This window comes from Leptinotarsa decemlineata, unplaced genomic scaffold, assembly GCF_025532065.1.
Source record: "Leptinotarsa decemlineata unplaced genomic scaffold, Ldec_3_MD MMD2_tig00003335_RagTag_RagTag, whole genome shotgun sequence".
Lineage (NCBI taxonomy): Eukaryota > Metazoa > Arthropoda > Insecta > Coleoptera > Chrysomelidae > Leptinotarsa > Leptinotarsa decemlineata.
Window position 1 is genome coordinate 5,932,952 of NW_027412587.1, and position 21,241 is coordinate 5,954,192.

At 34.9% G+C, this 21,241-nt stretch overlaps 1 protein-coding gene across 6 annotated transcripts in view; it reads right to left on the reverse strand.

Annotated features, from left to right (window-relative positions):
- The window catches only part of nAChRa3 (nicotinic acetylcholine receptor alpha 3 subunit), a 173,062-nt gene that overhangs the window by 9,964 nt on the left and 141,857 nt on the right, over positions 1-21,241 (reverse strand). For all 6 annotated transcript variants that reach the window (XM_074178019.1, XM_074178017.1, XM_074178020.1 and 3 more), the window contains 4 exons: positions 16,386-16,495; positions 12,260-12,440; positions 6,434-6,549; positions 3,800-3,968 (listed from right to left, as the gene is read on the reverse strand). In XM_074178019.1, coding sequence (XP_074034120.1) covers positions 3,800-3,968; positions 6,434-6,549; positions 12,260-12,440; positions 16,386-16,495 — 576 coding nt within the window. The remainder of the gene's footprint in view (positions 1-3,799; positions 3,969-6,433; positions 6,550-12,259; positions 12,441-16,385; positions 16,496-21,241) is intronic.

The window sequence follows — 21,241 nt, forward strand, 5'->3', positions numbered from 1 at the left end:
TCATTGACAAAAATATCTTGAGTAGAAACATTGCCTCCCACTGAGATCAACTTTCTTCTGGAAGTAGCATTCGCAATGTGAGAATGGCATTTTCTTCAAAGATTCTTTTCCGTTCTTGACGCTCCGACAAAAGTTGTGAAGTAACGGAATTCGCTGACTTATAATCAGCGAATCTCCTTGAGAAGCACTAAATAGATTGTTCGGGATTTCGAGAGAGCGAAAAACCGGGACACAAAAGCCGACTCGAGACTCTCCCCTTTTGTGAAATGTCACAAAAAGAGCACGGGAACACTTTCCGGCGAAAAAGGTAATTTGATTTAATTTTTCCGGTTAATTTCACAACAGCCATAATTTCGGGTGGTCATTTCGAATGAATATGACATTTTCGGGTAAATTCAGCTAATAAGGAAGTCCGGCTTGTGTTCAATATTGGAACGAGGCCAATTTTTAAAAAATATTTTTTGAGGCAGGAGCGTTGCAAAATTTGATTGCTATTGAACTGATAAAAGGCATGCAAACAACTTGATTATTTCGAACTTCTTTCGAATATAACCACAATCAGGGCCGGATTTGGAAGCCTGGAGGTCCAGGAATAACAAGAAGTGGAGGCTCCTGTTTTTTTTGCAATCCTGTGGAGTTTCCGAAGCGGTAGCCTCGTCTGCTCTCCCCTGAATCCGGCTTTGCCTACAATGCGGATGTAAATAGTCGGGGCGGGGGACTATATATTGTCTCGTTCAATAGGTAAAAGGGGGGCCATTAACTGTTGAACGGGACAATATATCAAGATCGGAGAAAATTCACATAAAATCGCATCATTTTTACTACTTGACTTGACAATAGTGATGCGTCACTCGCATGTGCTAAATTTTAAAAACCAAAACCTCAAACTAATAGAAACTATGTTACTTAAGAATTGCTATCCTAGATCTTCAATTAAAAAATTAGTATATTCAGACAGAACAAATAAACAAAAAAAAGAAAAAACACCGTTGAACATTGAATATTTCAAATTCAATTAATATCAATTCTGTACCTCTCAAATTGAACTATAAAGCAGTAGTTCTTATTCGAAACTATTCCTCCTCATTACATTACATTATCAATCTGTTTGCAAAAAGTACTTAGTTAATCGTATTATAATCTAATTTGGGGAATAAAAAATTATTTGCGGATTTTTGCTTCCAATATTTAGAGTTTGCAGATAGAACCACCTTTTTCAGGAAGGTGAACCAACTTGAAGTAATCGAGGTTGTCTTCTTCACGCAAAACGATGCACTGCGAATAGTATTACTTCTGGCGAAGATTAGATTAGGAACGAAACAATGGATTCACTTTGGTCAAATGTGTAGATCGGATACTGAGAGTTGATGATGGCAGAACACTTTCCTAGGGAGTGTCAAAATCTAATCAACAACAGAAAATTTGTCGAAATTTCTATAGCGAGCTTCCAAGATACATTAAAATAGACAAGTTCCAATGCACAACTTCGGTTCTCTTTCTATATTCTTCGATAGTAATGTCAATTATTGAATTATTGATTTCGTGAATTTTTTCGGCATGTTTCAGAACATTCTAAATTGATCTTTCCATACCAATATACCAAAAGAGGAATCCTAATTAATCGTGCATTCCGCTCTGTAATACAAATGAAAGTCTCAACAAGAAATTAGATCACATTAGGAAATATCTTCAGAAAAATGGTAACTCCAAGTAGCTGGTGGAACAGACTTTGTTTAGAAGTCAGTCCTTTAAGGAAGATAGGCCGTCACAACCAGCGCTATCCATTTCTTATGTCAGAGGACTCTCGTAGATGATGAATAGAATTTGGTCCAAGTACAGGCCATCAAACACGTACATAGTATTTTACACACATTTATCAGATACCATATGAGTACAACGGTGAAACTGAGAGGCCGTTGAAAGACGGCAATGCGAGCACAAGAAGAGAAAGTAGTAAATCGGTAATAGAGGAGCATTTTTGGGCTCTTTAACATAACTTCAAGTGTCCCGAAACAGAGATTTGGTTAAGAGTAAGATTAAAGAAGCTGCATATATGTTGACTTACGCGAATTTAGCCGAGCTAGTGTGGGGACACGCAACATATGGAAATCACTAATCAAGTGGGAAAACAGTCTACGTTGTACTGAACCGGAAAGTGAGAGTAGATAAGGAAGGGTTATATTGGAAACCAATATGTCTTGGCACTCAGCAACTTTTGATGCTTTATAAAGCTCAGATCAGACCTTTTTCGGAGTATCGATCTCATGTATATAGCTCTGCCCCCAAACATACCCAGAACAGAGCCATCCGCCTGATTGAAGACGATAACATCACGTGCAGCCTTGATAGCCTGGAACATCGAAGAAAGGTTGGAAATTTGTCTCTATTCTATAGATACTTTCACGCGAGGTGTTGAAGTGACTTGGCATATTTGATTTCACCAAGAGCGGTACATATCCGAAATACGCGACGGACTGTGGCTGCTCACCGTTTTGAGGTTCAACTCAGTACACTTTGAACTTTACTGTTCAAGAACTCTTTCATCTGGAGAACTGTTTATGTGGAATAAATCCGCTTGGAAATGTTTTTCCCAATGGATTTGATCACCAGCGATTCAAATCCAATGTGAATCGCTACTTTCGAATAGGCACCGCTCTGAGAGCGCATTAAGGATTTTTGTAGTGCTTGTGTTTTGTCATTAAAAACAGGGGGGGGGGGTGAAGGTGAAATCACTCAAGGAAACTATAAATAGTTTTCACATCTCGAATCGAAGACGATTGTGGAAACTTCCAACTGAAACATCGTGAAGACCCCGATTAAAAGTCATATTGTTATTTGAAATTTTTTCAATATTTATCTTGATTACTTTATTTCATAGTATTTTCATTTGATTTTTTCATTGATTTTCTACAAATGACCGTTCAGTTATTGTTTAATCTATTACTAATTCATTTTCTTTTTTTGTTTTATAACGAATAAGGTCCTTCACGTTTTATTTTGTACATAAATTATTCGGATTTGTAGGTTTCATTTTTTCGTAGATGATACAATATTGTATTTGGAAGGACTGTATGCATACGATCAATTCAGTCAATCGTAAGTTATCTAAAATTTTGGAAATGATGAATCAAAATAAACTGGAAATGAACATCAGGAAAACAAAGCATATGATCTTGTGATGCACTGTTTGGAACCTTTGGTGTAGTAATTAATATTACTGGAGTTTTTCCCTACACCAAATCGTCATTTTCAACACCTCTACACGTGTTTCGATTACCAAGTGATCATCTTCAAGACGAAGATTAAACTTACCTCACCTCACTTTTTGGTGTATTATTTTATACATATTCTCCCAAAGTGTTTCCTCAATCGAGTTCAAGTTTCACAAAATTGGGAAAAGTTTTACAAAATCGAGATGAGATAACTACTATACACAACTTACTCAATCGAATATTTCGTTCTGATTATTTTGATTTTCAGCATTCTCCGTAAATTTAACATTCAATTCATTATCATTTCACTTATTCTCACATAGATTTCGAATCTGTTTGCACTATTTCTCACAATGGAAGTTCGAACTTGCAACATTCATCAAGGAATATTGTCAACCACTTTCAAACAAATATTCAGGCTCATTTTCATCTGAGGATTACCACAAGTGCACTTTGGCAGCTGAGAAATATATCACGACATATTTCGCTAACACAGTAGCTTCTTCAACAGTGCTTTGAATACTACAAGTTGCTTCTAATGCTAATATTTTGTAAAATGATATTACTAATGTTTACTGTCTACTCACTTTTTCTCCGCTATCGGATGGAAGATAGAAAACGAGCACGGTGAGAAATGAGATGCCCATGCATGGGATGATCAGGTTCACTGTGTAGAAGAGCGTCTTTCTCCTCATCGTGATGTTGAAAGTGATGTCGAGATAAGGTTCGTCGCAGCACGTGTAAAACTTCTCGTTCCTGGACAGAAGAGAGAAAGGGGTGAGAGAAAACACGAAACGGGCATTCGACGGAGTCGTTAATCCCTTTCAAACTCCAGTTGATTGAGTAAATTGCGCCGTAGCGAATTCTCTGATCCGTTCTAATCCGACTGTGGATTACGTTATATAATTTATTTTTTTAGTTACGAACGACAAGGTCAATCACGGGAAATCGGATACTTCCTAATTAACATTTCTCGAATTACGAATTTGGAAAAATGGCACTAATTGTTTGCAATATCAACAAAGGCTGAAAAGATAGGGGTGCTACCGTAATAGGGCTTAGAGAACCCAAACAAAGGACAGCTCCCGATTGACATTTCAGGCTTTTCCTTCAGGGATATTTGATTATTGATGTGTACCATTTAACTTTACATACAGTGTTCCAACGATTGTATCTTGTTTTCCCAGATCGGACAAGATCTGTTTGAACTTTACAGGTGGCATTGGGTGGCGTCCATTATATATTTTTTTGATTGCCTCATTCTGAAAATAACCATAATAGTTTGCTCAACCGACTAAAAAATTAGAATTTGACCTTTAATTTCGAGCAAATAAAGTAAAATGATATAATGAAAAGAGAAATGAAAATTTCTATGTTTTTTACCACTTTTATTTGTAACTAACGTTACTCAGTTTCGTCGTATATGGACATTTTCAAACTTATACAATAAACTAATAATGATTCATTACATTCGCCATTATATACCACCTCTGTAGCTACTAATAAAAATAGAGGTACCTACTTGACTTGATTGAGTACCTGAATTTACAGTTCACAACGCGGATGTGCAAATTTAAAAACCGGAGAGTAAATTAAATCGATTTGATCATTTAACAGGTTGCACCCGCAATTTCCAAGGATTCTAAATAATTGATTTTGCAACCCTTCCTTGCATAGTGCAGAATTTCCGTATCGTTTAGATTCGGAAACTTGTGGTTGCATGCCAAGGAATGGTTTGAAAACGTCGAATCATTTTTTCCTTGTCTGAAGGACCTTTCATGTTCAGCATATCGTTTTTGGAAATTTCGGCCACATAGTGCCACATAAACACTATTACACTCCGGACACTTAAGCTTATAAACTCCAGATTATTCCAACTTGTCGACAGATAAATTTCTTAGATCTGGCCATTACACACAATCAGAATGAATTTGAGTTCAATGTTTTCAGAAAATTTAGCTATACAGACATCACCATCCCAAGCGATTCTTTCCATCAAAACAGTCATAAATTAGCAGCCTACAATTCATTGTTGCACAGAGCACTCTCACTGCCTTTGTCTGCAGACAATCTATCTAGGGAAATTGATATAATTATACACAGATAGGTCATAATAATGGTTTCAACGCAGATACTATCCAGAAGTTAGTCAGGAACCAAACCGGAAATTCACTTAAGGATTAATATACCCTCAGGTCAAACAACCAGAAATCAAGAAATAGGTAACGCTAACATATTTTGGAAAAAGAACAGAAATCTTCAGAAAAAACAATGTGGAAGTAGCATTCAGATCACATGCCAGGTTATCTCATTTCCTTTTCAATGCCAAAGATAAGGTCGATAAGTTGGAACAATCTGGAGTTTATAAGCTTAAGTGTCCGGAGTGTAATAGTGTTTACGTGGGACAATGTGACCGAAATTTCCAAAAACGGTTTGCTGAACATGAAAGGTCCTTCAGACTAGGAAAAAATGATTCGACGTTTCCAAACCATTCCTTGGCATGCAACCACAAGTTTCCGAATCTAAACGATACGGAAATTCTGCACTATGCAAGGAAGGGTTGCAAACTCAATCATTTAGAATCCTTAGAAATTCACAAGCATAAACATTGCGGGTGCAACCTGTTGAATGATCAAATCGATTTAATTTACTCTCCGGTTTTTAAATTGGCACATCCGCATTGTGAACTGTAAATTCAGGTACTCAATCAAGTCAAGTACCTCTATTTCTATTAGTACCTACAGGGGTGGTATATAATGGTGAATGTAATGAATCATTGTTAGTTTATTGTATAAGTTTGAAAATGTCCGTATAGGACGAAACTGCAGTAACGTTAGTTACAAATAACATAGAAATTTTCATTTCTCTTTTCATTATGATTTCCTACCACGTAGTAACGGCTACATCCATCAATTCATTAAAATGATATATTTATATATTTCTGTCATATGTTATTCAATTTTGACAATACGCAATAGAAAAACATGATAAGTCTCAGATGGTTTTGCTTGATATCTCCAAAATTTTGGAGTATGAGTCTGGCAAGTAATACTCAATGATTTTCTCTTGGATACCTTATTGAAAAACACATTTGTTTTGAATCCCAACATTCAATTGAACTGAGATCAAGGTAACAATTGAAATTCCTTTTTGTTGAACGATTTCCTAATAAAAACAATGGAGAGTACTTGACTTTGAACATGTTTCCTAGTGAATCTTACCTTACTGCCGGAACTTCGAGTATATCCCATTCTACGGAAGGATAGAACTCGGTCAAGTCGATACCGATGTCCACAATGTTCAAACCTTTCATTTCGTCCATATGGCGGAGATCCACCTGAACAGAGATCATTATTAAATCATCATTTCAAGTTTGTTTTAATAAACAGTGAGTCTCAATGATTTTTGAACATTCTGTATGATATTGAGAAACGGGTTTTATCGAAATCAATAATCCAAAAGCTTTTTTATGCTTGGTCAGAATTCTAAGGGATGATTTCTATACATTTCGATGTTATTTAGTTTCCAATTGTACCTAGCATCTCAAAAAAACGAATAACTCGAGTTATAGTTAAGTACATAGTACTTCATGAGAAATTTTCGAAAAAATTAATGGTTCCGTTTACAGGGACCGTTTCGTATGGGGTGCCCCTCCCTGTATAATTTGAAATCTAAGAGACCAAATGACCACTTCACGAAAAAAAGGTACTAAAAAAAACTTCTAGGAAAAGCTCCGTTCAATATGAACGTCTGAATATGGCTAATCAAAATGATATTGTAATGCTAATGAAAACAATGATGAATATACAGGGTGTGACTAAATAAGTGTAAAACATTCAAGGAGGTGATTCCTTATAAAAAAAAGATAGGATCTTTCACATAAAGAAATTTCATTGGAGCATCCCTTGTTAAGATACAGCCCCTTAAAGGGGGTACATAAAATTTGTATAACAATTTTTTTCACAAGCACTAAAAAAGTTACAATATTGAAGTTAACCTGATGTTTTGTACTACCAAAAAGACACTTAGCCAGAAATTTATTTGGTTTACAACATGGTTAAAAGGGGTGGAAAACGCAAACCCTAAAATTTATTTTCAATGTAATTTTTTGTTTTATTATTTGTTTACCATTTAAAAATTTATTTCCGTTAGCCTGTTTCATTCTAAACTAAAAATGTCTCTTGGGTTTTTTGCCCAAAATAAACCAGTTCACAGCAAAAAATTATTTTACGAACAACTACAGAGATACATCGTCATAAATGCGAAAGTACGAAACTAATCTATCTAGTAGGTCGCCATTAGCGATAGTAACAATTAAATTGGTATGACGCTGTCATACCAATTTTCGAAATTGAATTAATAGTAACTGTGTGTTGTTGTTCAGTTCTTAATTTGTTACTTTAATAATTCACTTGTTATTAAAACGGCATACAAAAATGAGGAAATGGCTGATATGCATTACGTTTACGGTCTGTCGCAGGGGAATGGGTTAGAAGCTTTTAGAATATATGCTGAAATGTATCCTCAACGGCAGCATCCTTCACATAGAATATTTGCTCGACTTCATCAACGATTACAAGAATATGGTTCATTCGACAAAAGAATGCAGGATTGTGGTCGCCATAGAGAAGTACGAACACCACAGCTTGAGGAAACAGTAATTTGATGTAAGAACAACCTACTACCAGTACTAGAAAGATTGTTTTCCAGCTAAATGTTGATCATATAACGGTATTTTGAATTTTAAAGGAACAACTCTTATACCCTTACCAACTGCAACGAGTACAGGCACTGTTACCGCGAGACTCTCCTAACCGTCTTGAATTTTGCAATTGTATGCTGGAAATGATTAGCAGAAATTGTGACTTTCTGAAGACGATAGATTATTAATTTTCTTAATTACCACATATGGGCTGATGAAAATCCTAACGGTATTGTCGAAACTAACCATCACGAACAGTTTTCTCTTAACGTGTGGCTCGGAGTTATTGGGGATGATTTAATTGGGCCTCATGTTCTACCTCCTCGACTAAATGGTGAGGCATACGTTTAATTTTTAAGAGAAGTACATCCAGTACAGCTGGATGGACTTCTCTCAGCGTCAGCATTTAACATATGCCAATCAGTGGATAGATCGAGGATGACCACAGAACTGCCCGCTCGATCCCCGGATCTCAATCCTATTTTCTATTTGGGGCCATTTACAGCATTTGGTTTATCGTACTCCTGTTCGTGATGTAGATGACTTAAGAAACCGTATTATCGATGCATGCAGGTAATCAGAGAGACTCCAGGAATATTTGAGCGAATACGTGGCTCAGTGCGCCAACGTCTAGACGCATGCGTAATGTCTGAAGGTAGACATATTGAATATTTACTATGATTTCTACATGTTGTGTGTTGAACAATTAGTTTTGTTGATTACCCTTCAATCGTTTAATGCAGGTACTAACTACAAAATAACAATAAATCCAGTTCGCATTTATGACGATGTATCTCTGTAGTTGTTCGTAAAATAATTTTTTGCTGCGAACTGGTTTATTTTGGGCAAAAAAACCCAAGAGACATTTTTTGTTTAGAATGAAACAGACTATCGGAAATGAATTTTTAAATGGTAAACAAATAATAAAACGAAAAGTTACATTGGAAATAAATTTTAGGGGTTAAGTTTTCCACCCCTTACAACCATGTTGTAAACCAAATAAATTACTGGCTAAGTGTCTTTTTGGTAGTACAAAACATCAGGTTAACTTCAATATTGTAACTTTTTCGGTGCTTGTGAAAAAAATTGTTATACAAATTTTATGTACCCCCTTTAAAGGGCTGTATCTTAACAAGGGATGCTCCAATGAAGTTTCTTTATATGAAAGATCCTATCTTTTTTTCGATGAGGAATCACCCCCTTGAATGTTTTACACTTGTACAGAGTGATTTTCGATGTTTTGTTTCCTCTGCAGTGTCTGAGAAGCAGTTCATTGATTAAACCACTGCGGAATTGTGTATGAAATGTTTCGTTGAAGCTTAACAGGCCGGTATATCTTTGCCACGAGTTCCAAACAATCACATATAAATACATTGGAACAGTACTTTCAAGAACGTCCAAAACAGAAATGAAAACATATTGAAAAAGCGGCGGAAAAAATCAAAATGATTAAATTTTCATTTACTGATCATGGGGATATGCTACAAACTAATTCCTTGAGGCAAATGGTTGATTTTCATGTTTAATATACATTACAAACATTCATCATGAAAAAGTTGTTTTCAACATATCAAATAAAACTCTCTAAAACGTAATCCAGAATAAATATTGATTGTGCAATTGTTCGTGCAGAAACGATTATTTTGTTTATTCCTGTTCAAATAATGCAAACCATTGAATGAAGTTCACGGACAGTTTTGAATATAACAGTCAGGATCTAGAGGGATTTTAGTCCAATTTCACTGAAGGTAAAATACGGCGATACTGTATGATTTAGCCAAAAAGCACCGATTTGCATAAACATTTCGATACAAATTCTATTTTCCCTCTACTGCAAATTTGATTATGTACCGGATGAAAAATGTTTCACTAAAAATAAATTCAAAAATGGATGAATTGACGAAATATGAGTAATTTTTGTTAAATAAAGTTTTTTTTCTGAAAGCTATAATTTTCGAATTATTCGCAAGTGTACAATCAAAGTTATAGTCCTTTGAAAGTTGGTTTTTAATCGTCAAAAGTCACAATTGAGAATTTCATCGTGAAGTAACCAAAAAACAAAACATTTTTATGGAACGCTCAAAGAGTCTTTTTTGACGTGTGTGAAAAATAACTTCACCTTTGATTTGAAAGGGTTATATTTTTAGGAGTGATTAATTTTTTTGGGAAAGAAAGTTTTTGGCTTTCTACTACTCCATCTGATACAAAAAAAATGGATGAGAGAATCTTCCAAAGAAAGGAAGATTTGGAAGATTCTCTCATCCATTTTTTTGTATCAGATGGAGTAGTAGAAAGCCAAAAACTTTCTTTCCCAAAAAAAAAAAAAAACTTCACCTTTGTTTCTTATTAAAACCCCTAGCATCAAAACTAAGCGATTAATAATGTTGGTTTTACTTATTTGCCGACAAAAAATGTGAAAACTGCCCACTAATTACCACCCCAACTGAAAATAATCATTACCTCTACACAATTCACCTTATACTTAAAATTGAAAAGGGTATATTTTTGGGACAGATTAATTTTTGGGAAAGTTGCTACTATTTTCGGAATATATGGAGCCTGCCGGCGTGAAGAGCTGTGCCATTTATTATCGAAGACATTAAATTAATGGATACATCATTGATTGTTCAAATTCCAAATACAAAAACAAAAATAGGTCGTTTTTTTTTCATTGTTGGAAAAAAACGTTGACTGTTTTAATAAATACGTTGCATTACGGTCTTCTGTTATCAATCATCAACGTTTTTTTTTGAAATACTCAAATTATAAATGCAGTTCCAACCCAGTTGGTATAAACACGTTTGGAAAAATGCCCTATACCATTGCTGACTTTCTGAATCTCCTGGAACCAAAGGAATATACAGGTCACTGTTTCAGAAGGTCTTCTGCTTCTTTGCTAGCAGAATCAGGAGCAAATATAACGGATATTACGAAGCACAGACGATAGAAGTCTACAACAGTAGCTGAGGGTTTACCAACATCGATCTATCAATTTCTTATAAAAAGGCAATTGCTGAAAGAATGATCTCCAGCGTTACAGCATTGTCCTCTTCACTTCAAGAATTGAATGTTAATACCCATGAAATTGTTAACTCAGCTGGTGAAGGATCGCAAGGTATTAATATCGGCAGTTGTTCTAATTGTACTTTTTCTATTAATGTTCATAAATAATAATAATAATGTAATCAATGTATATAATACATTCGTAACAGAATTTAATTGTATCTATATCTATTGTTCATAATAAATTGAATAATTATGTTTGTTTATTGCTATTTGATCGAAAAAAAATCGTGTTAAAAATACTTTTAACAATGAATTGAAGGAGTTATATTTTTAGGAGTGATTAATTTTTGGGAAAGAAAGTTTTTGGCTAAAAAGGGATGAGGGAATCTTCCAAAGAAAGGAAGGAAGTAATCAATTTGGGATTAAATCAAATAGGTGAATGAATGTCATTACGATGTCATCGATGACATAAGCAGATCAAGCTTATTCCGTGACATTCAAAATCGTAATTCATGAGTGAAGTGTGTGTATTTTCTATAATGTTATCCAATTTGGTACTGAAGAGCCTTAGGGCAAGTGTCTTAAGGCGAAACATCGGTGTATACCAGTGAGGGTGATAGTGTTCTATGTGAGTACAATTTATTACCATTCATTCAAAGTAGAACTCATGTGAATGATATCTGATTCTTATCCCACAACAAATGTTTGAAATACAAACTGAGTAGAGAAAAGTATCTTCTATATAATTCAGTGTTCATGTAGAAGTATTTGTTTCGAAAGAATTATTTTCTTTCGTGTAATTCAATGTTTATATGAAAGTAGCTGTTTCAGGAGGACTTTCTTTCAGTTTGTGTCTGAAAGGTACTTCTTTGCATGATCTACACATTCATGTATAGAGTTTCAAATTGATTACTTCCTTCCTTTCTTTGGAAGATTCTCTCATCCCTTTTTTTTTTGTATCAGATGGAGTAGTAGAAAGCCAAAAACTTTCTTTCTCAAAAAACTTTTAACAATAGTGTTAAAAATACGTTTAACGCACTACTTTGTAAACACCATCTTTTAATACTCTTGACAACCATTAAAAGTTTCACTTTTAATGACAGTTGTACAAAAATAAAATTATATCCCACTCTTACACATAAACCATAAATCCATCCGAGCAACTACCATTCGGCCCAGAGAACATCCCCAACAGAGTTAAAAATACTCATAAATTCCGGCACATTTTCAGGTAATACACGGCCCATATATACCAGCAAGACTTTTCGACTAATCCTCCTCGAAACCGAAACTTCCTCAAAGGGCGCTCTCTCCGATGACCTGCGATAAGTGCACTTACCTGAAAGCCGTCGTAAGTCCAAGATCCGAACTTCATGACGCAAGTTTGTTCGTCGAACGGGAAGTATTCGACGTCGATTTCGCAGGAAGACTTGTAAATGGCGGGCGGCTTCCAATCCACCCGGCCCGTGTAATTTAGGGTGGCTTTCGTGGCCAATGTCACCTCGAAATTGCCGTCGGCACTGAAACACACAGAAAGACGAGCATACTAATGGCGCTTTATCGCGGTTTTTTATCCTTTCGAATGAGTTGCGGGAGAGTGAAGGCTCAGGAGGAGAATTTGACGTAAAACTAGCCCTGAGCATGGTCGGAAACACGAAAGAAATGAATAATTTAGAGAGAGTATTGCATTTCTCGTGATGAGGAAAAGTGTTTGTATTGGATTTATTTTACACTAGAGGTTCTGGTATCACCTTTAATGAGGTGCTGGATGTTTGTGTTTCTGTACCTTCATAAAAATATGGTATTGATAAGGTTGAAAGTAGAATTTGGTAAACGGTTGGAGAAAGGTAACTACAGTGGCTTCACTTTTCAAGAAATATTTCATTTCAGAATGACATTGTGAGAAACAGGTTTTTTACCCGCTCATTACTAATTTCTCACCACTATCAACAAATATGATGTGCCTTTGATGTGGTAATCGTTCACCACTAATTGCTATCCGTTCAGATTCATAACTGAAATGGATTTCACATACAGGAGGCGTCACTGTGAACTACATTTTCAAGATCGTTTTTACAACGAATATAATCTATTATAAAATATTGAGTTCAATGTTATATACGAAGGCACTGAAGAATGACATTTTACACTAGCTTTCAGCCATAATCGAATGTTAAAACTGTCGATTATCTATAAATGAGAGAGAAAACTGATTATTTTGACAAACTGGATAATCCGTACTTACATCAGATTCGAGCGACATCGACAGTTCAAATTACCTTTTGGTTACTGTTTAAACTGTCGTTATAAGCTATAACTGACGGATTGAACTGTCAAAGTATTCAGCCAAATTCAGTTAAACTGCTGTTAAACTACCTCTTAGCCATAATCGATTGTTTGAACTGTCGATTATCTATGAACGGCAGATTAAACTCATTATTTAGCCAAACTCGATAATTCAAACTACTGTAAATTTTCTCTAAGCGATTGGAAAAACTGCCTTTCAGTCACTGTTCAAACTGTCGATTGACGTATTGAACTGTCAAATATTTAGCCAAATTCATTTAAACTACCTGTTAGCCATAATCGATTGTTTGAACTGTCGATTATCTATAAACGGCACATTATACTGATTATTTAGATAAAATCAATAATTCAAACTGTAGATTATCTAAAAGCGATTGGAAAAACTGCCTTTCAGTCACCGTTCAGATTGTCGATTAGCTATAATTGACAGATTCAACTGTCAATTATTGTGCCAAAAGCAGAAGTTTTAACTGACGGTTATCAATGAGTGACAGTTCAAACTACCTTTCAGCCATAATTATCTATCTAAACTGATGTCGATTATCCATAAACAACTGATTTAACTGTAAATTATTTAGCCAAACTCCATAATTGAAATTGTCGATTAGCTCTAAGCAGCAGCTCAAGTTACCTTCCAACCGCTGTTCAAACTGTCTATAATTTTTACGCTATAGTTTAAATTGTAACCGACATATGAAACTTTCAATAATTTTACCTAAATCTGCAGTTCAAACTGTGTATTATCTATAAACGCCAGTTCAAACTACCTTGCGGCGATAATCGAGTGTTTATATAGTCGATTATAAATAAATTATAGTTCAAACTGATATACAAAGTCAACAGATACCGATATATAATTCAAACGGTTACTGTCTGTTAACTACAGTTAAAACTGTACCATCATCGGCAGTTTTAAGTGTCTACTATTTGGTCAAATTCGACAGTTCAAAATGTCTCGATAGTATAAACTTTAGATTCCGTAGCCATTCTCAGCAGCTAAAATTGTTTCTGATTGTAATGGCCCCAAAGCTCTATTGGCGAAGAGTTGTAGCAAAACCTAGCAACCAAACATCCTCATTGCGGTAATACTCCAGACGTATCACAATATTCACTCAGTTCTAATGTCACAAATTTAATATTACCCGTCCGGAACAAACGATGCGCGGGAATTCGCGATATTTCCTGACACCGAGTGTTCCTTTTCGTGACGGCAGCTTGAAGCTTCACGCTTCCCAACTTTCTGGAACAACTTTTGACGTTCGACTGGCGAGTAATTTACCGCCCTTTCTGAATCCTTGATGAATTTTTACTTGATTACGTTATAATTTGCATCTTGCATTCAGAGGATTCGTTTCGTTAAATTCGAGGCAATGGAAAACAAGTTTTCAATACATTCAGGGCTTCAGTTTATTTTATGGAATGCACGCCCGGTTTGGTGGAGGAAATTACACGGTGCGGGAGTGGGGTACTAGTCGGAAGTTTACATTACCGTGAAGGATCAAAAATAAACTGCATAAGTTGGAATTTTAATTTGGTTGCAGGTGGTCAGGTAGCAGGTAGGCCGATGCCGAGAGGAATTTGTAATAACAAAGGTTTTGTCTGCTACTGCAGCAGATTTTTTCAACTCCGCAAAGACTCATAGTCGAGAAAAGTACGCTGTCTGTTCAAAAAATAAGGGGAATTTCAATTTTTTCCAAAAACTAGCTATTAATTAATCAATTTCTATTTTGTCCCCTTCAAAGTAGTCCCTCGTAGATATCACACACTTGTGCCAGTGTTTTTTCCAACTCTCGAAACAGTTTTGATATGCACTTCTTGGTATGTCTTTGAGGTCTCTCAGCGATGATGGCTTTATCTCCTAAAACGCCGTCCTTTCATGGGTCTCTTCAATCTTGGGAACGGGAAAAAGTCGCAGGAGACCAACTCTTGAGAATATGTTGACTGAAAAATTACGAACAAGCAATGACGAGTGAGCAGATGCGTTATCGCGATGCAAAAGCCATGAATTGTTTTTCCACAATACCGGACGATATCTTCTTATTTATTCTCGCAAACGTGGCATAACTTCAAGAAAATACTCCTTATCGACTGTACGACCAGGTGGTAAGAACTCCTGATCACTACGCTACGGTAATCGAAGAGCAGTGAGCAAAATCTTGACATTTGATCGAAATTGTCGTGCTTTTTGTGATCTTGTCGCTCCTAGGCCCTTCCATTGGGATGATTGGGCTTTGGTCTGATGTCATAACCATATATCCATGATTCATCACCTATTATGACCCTTTGAAATGAATTGGGATCATCGTTGATGTCATTCAACAATTCCTGAGCGATGCATATGCGACGGTTTTTTTTGGTAAAAATTAAGCATTTTTGTAAGGAACTTCGCTGCCACACGCTTCATGTTGAAAACTTCTGAAAAACTTGCAAGGCATGAGCCAACCAATATGCCGACATACTCAGCAACTTCTCCAATAGTGATTCGACGGTTCTCCATAATATTTTTCTTCACTTTCTCAACATTTTCATCGGTTGTTGATGTGCTGTGGCCTCCAGGGCGAGCGTCGTCACTCAAATCTTCTCGATCTTCTGTGGAAAGCTTGTACCACTTGTAAACATTTTTATGAGTACATTCACCGTATGCCACTGTCAATATTTCAAGTGTTTTTTGAGCACCAAATTCCATTTTTTACACAAAATTTTATGCAAAAGCCCTGATCCATATTTTTCAATAGCAGAAAATAGCCACGCAACACACTTCTAACCTACTGGACATGCTAAACAGCTAAAATTGTGAACACGTGTTCGAGACAAGTATATCAACATAAAACATCGCTAATCGAAATGTACGTAGCCCGCGAAATTTGATTATTCACTTTATTTTTTGAACAGTTTTCGTATGTGGGAACAGTCCACTAGAAACCAAAGTTATATAAAGAATTTTTGAGAAAATGAAGAATAATTTCAAATGAACGGTAAGACTATGTGTTCAACTTGCTAATAAAAACAGTTGCAAGTGATTTTAATTTTCATATGAGATATCCTAAACTACTCAAGTTGAGACCCGGTTTGAAACCCGTTACAAACGTTGACATTTGTGTTCAAAAACTCCTTCGCTCTGATTTTTCCCAGCGCGACAAATATTTTCCTTTACTTACTTGTTGTAAAGGACAATGTCGGGTCTCCAAATATGATCTGATGGTACGTGGAGCATCTCAACTCCTCCATAGTCTTTCGGGTCCCATTTGAGCTTATAGTCGTACCAGGCCTAGAAAAAAAACATTTCTTGGATATAAAAGAATGTTTTTACAAATGACTATCAGATGGCGCTATTGAAATCAAGCACAGCTCAGAAACAAATAGATGGAAAGATAAGCTTTATTGTCTAAAATGGTAACATATAATTACATATAAATAGTACATACTTATTAAAACCTAATAGAAAGATAACAAATAAAATTTCTAGTTAAGAAACAAAAACATATCCACCCAACATTAGATTAAAAAAATATCAATTGAGAAATATCATGGAAAGACTGCAATTCAAATGAAACATATTCCTCAATACTCTAGAGGCCTTTTCCGCTAAGGAATTCTAACAGACCTTTTGGATTTTTCTTCGAGTATTTCATAACTGTTTGGATTGGCAAGTGGTTATAAAATTGCTGCGATATATCGCAGCAATATCGATGAACCAGGTAGTAGGAGATTTTTTTTTCTTGACGAGCATTCCTTATTTTGTTGATTCTTAAATTTATTTCTATATTTATTCAACGAGCGAGGAATGTGGCCATCACTCGTGAGAATGAAGTTTGTCGGCGCCACCCGAAGACGAGAGTCTTAATCATTTGAGTGAATAATGACTAGATATTGCAAGTATAATAATATACTTTTTCTATGACTTATATCAGGAATTTTTCAAATTTATATTAATTTGTGAAGAATACTCCGAATGAAAGTAATATCATCAAATTTTATAACAAGAAGCAACGTAACAAATAATTAAAAATGTACCTCCTAACGATGTTAATAAAGTACGTGCGTCAGCAGGACTTGAGCTAGAACTGTGCTAAAAGAGTCCCATGTTCTAGCAACTCTCCACCAAGACGTATACATATTGTTATAGATCATGCCCGAAAGAAAGTAACGCCGGCCGCCACTGGTAACCATAAACCAAACGTCACGTAGCTAAGAGCGCCGGAATGTCCAATGTTCCCTGCCGCTCGAGAAGCAGCAAGAACTTTGGCGAAAATTCTACGATATTCGATTATGATATTTAAACGTTGGCTGCGAGCGTATCGAGACAGTCAAGTACAAAGTCAAGTGGAAGATATTGTTCGATACGCGAAGTGATCAAGTATACGATATTCACGTTAAGAATAGAATGACGTCACGAGATGACAAGTTACAGCGTTGCCAACATGTTTCGAACTTTCAAATTTTTTGTACTGTTGATTTGTTTTATTGCTGTTAACCTTACTTACTATTAACTTACTCAGTTGAAATACAATTAGAGTGGCACTTCACGTTTTTTTTCATTATAACTAATGAAAAATAAAATATTTTATTCAAATTCGTTTAAGTGTATATATCATCGAGCAACAGTTGAGCAACTTACAAAATGAAATTTTACTAGTTTCATTGCTATTGAACGCATTTCATTGGGAATTTTAACGTTGTTTTGTCGGATATACAAAATTACCAAAAATGACGTCAATCTCTTCTTAAGGTGAATGTCCTATAAGGTGATAGACATTCAGACAGTCAAGTGGACGTTATAGTGAGGTACGCGAAGTGATCAAGTTAGGCGATAGACATTAAAATAATAGTTCAAGTTTTAGTTGAAGTATTTGTGTATTTAAAGTGAAATAAAGTTGAATTTGATTATTCAGTGTAGTCAATTATTGGTCAACACACGGGTAAAAACGTAACAATATTAATTTGACATGAAAATTATTGCATTTCCAACTATTCTCATTTTGTTATTAACTCGATGACTAACTGCATCGAGGGGGGATACATACGTACTAGAAAATAAATACTTCAAAGTAAAATCTAGAAATATCAACTTTCCCAACCTCCTACACCGTAGGTTCTGGTAAATACCTGCCGGAAAACAACTACTCCAACTACTCTCCCGGTTAACATCACGTTGGGTAACGAATTATACCCGACAGAAATTTATGCAAAATACCTCGCAGATGTTTCTCATTCATCCAGCAACAAAAACGCCGAAACCCTTGTTTTTATTGATTAAAAAGTAATATAAATATCTAATTCCATTTCGATATTGACTGGATTTCCCAAGTAACTATAACTATTATCAAATAATTTTAAAGAGAATTGTTTTCGAAATATATTTCAAATTGCAGGCCATATAATAGGATTTGGTATTGGTAACTTTAATATTTCAAGTTTCAAAATTGCAGTTTAATCTGATCAGAAACACTCCCATCGCATGAAATATGCAACACCGCTAACTCAACCCCCTTCCCATTTTCACCAGCTTATATAAGAAAAAATAATGGACTTCTCAGTATGTTCGTTATGTGGCCTCTTACTCTCGGTTATTCGCTCTCTCTAGCGCTTTCATAAATTGCGATACCATGTTTCGGCAGAACTCTAGAATTTTATACAGCACGTTAGTGAAATTTATTTCCAAAACAAAGCTTGAAGTTGCGGTGGGTTATGTATAGTTATGGTGTTACAGAGGACGAAAATTGGATTTTTGTAGGGCGGAAAAGAAAAGTGAACAAGTTTGCATAGACGTGTTCATTTCAGAGTATAGTCCGAGAGGAGGAGGGGATTCTCGACAAAATGGAGCTGAAAGTTCCTGTAGAAAATGAGTTTCAAAATGAAAGTTTGAAGGGAATGTTTAGTCTAGTCTCATTTATTCTTATTTTTCTTAATCAAAAAAGTAATTGAAACCTGTGTAAAGTTTACAACTCTCACATCAGTACATCGAAAATAGACAAAACTATGTATTGAACGAAACTATTTTTTTCGTGAAAGAAAATCAGTTTTTTAGACCTTTCTTGGGTAATTTCACCTTCCATAATCTGAAAAATATGAAATTATAATGGAGAACTTTATACAAGTGTAGAAAGGACAAACTTTCAGTTCACTCCGATACGTTACTGTGCAAAATCAAAGTATTTTTCACAAAGAAAAAAGTTCTATTTATCAGTAACTTGTATACACTAATTTTGCCTATAAAAATAGCCAAGAAATAATACAATTCTTATCTTCAGAAATTAACAAAATTCAAATATATATATATATATATATATATATATATATATATATATATATATATATATATATATATATATATACATATATTTGAATTGAAGGGGTTATATTTTTAGGAGTGATTAATTTTTTGGGAAAGAAAGTTTTTGGCTTTCTACTACTCCATCCGATACAAAAAAAAGGGATGAGAGAATCTTCCAAAGAAAGGAAGGAAGTAATCAATTTGAAACTCTATACATGAATGTGTAGATCATGCAAAAAAGTAACTTTCAGACAAACAAATATTATATTTGGAAAAGGAAGGTTTGGAAGTGAATCTTCTTGAGTGCTCAGAAATCGGTAGAATTGATAATTTTGAAAATTCACTGAAAAAATATAATTGAATTATCTTCCTTTTCTGAATCTGTTTTCTAATGTAGAAATTGGTAGTTAGTTTATCACATTATCATTTGATGAGTTGGCGAATTTTTTTTTATGATGTTGAAATTTTCAATTGAATTTTACCTATACTCAGGTAAAATTTTCAGTCATTACCTAGGTTGAAGGTAACATGATTCAAAATATTAGACAGCGTGACTCACGGTCGATGGTAGGTTAGACGTTTCTGGAAAACGCAAAACATGATTTTTATGAAAATTTCACCTCTCATATTTCCTTACCTGTTTTATCGATCTAAAATATTTTCAGCATTGCGGCGTTGCCACTTCTATATTTTTTTAAATGGAACACCCCGTATATTAATACATTTTTGGAATGGCTCTGGTATTTTAATACTTTTTTGTTAATAATGTCCTATACCTATTTCTATCTGTTTTCGAGATAAAAAATAAATTGTGCTAAATATGGTCCAAAACATAGCCTTAATTGAAATTAAGTACATCAGTACTCTCAATTCATGAAAAATTGATATTTTGATGATAGTTTGGACAAACTCGAAATATTCAAATAACACCAAGAAATCGACTCCATATCATACAGGGCGAGCTAAAATTACTATTATTTCCATTATGCATAAAAGTAGTCGAAAGTTCATTTTTTCAAACGAAACCCCCTGTATATTACTCGATAAATTGAAAGATGGTGAAAAATGCTTCATGATATACAGGTCCCTATACCCAAATCGTCAAGTTTTCTTAATAAAGCCGTTTTTGTGGAAAAATAGTTATTCACGTTTTACGTACAAGTGTTGAAAGTGGCATTTTATTTTGTGAGTGGGGATTATTGCAAAACGAGCGTCAGCAAGTGGAGCAAACTCACGAGCAAAATAAAATCACTTTCAACAAATGTATCATACAAATTTTTTTGTATAACGTTACTGCTGAAAATTAAAAAAAAATATAGGGTCCATGGGATTTGAACACACGATCTTTGGATTACAAGGCATAGGTATGTTATAACTACATACGCGCCAACTCACGTTATTTTAAGGAGGATTATTGGTTAGTCATGAAGGACTTTCTACAGTTGGACTGAATACTACTTCGTCATCGTCAGTAACTTCACAGGGATTTAATATTACCAATAGCACGAACTGCATGTGTGAACTTTTCTAAATGATTTTTTGGTAGGTGTTCTGATTGAAGTGTTTCTATCAAAGAGATTTTCAATAACAGTTGTACAAAAAATAATTTTTAAAGAATTTGATTTCTAGGTAGCCGTGGAAATATCAAGCTCATGACAGTTTGGTGACTTTTATAAGTAATTGATAAATGGTTATTGACGGTGTTTACAAAAATCGCCAAAGATAAATGGAAATATTAAT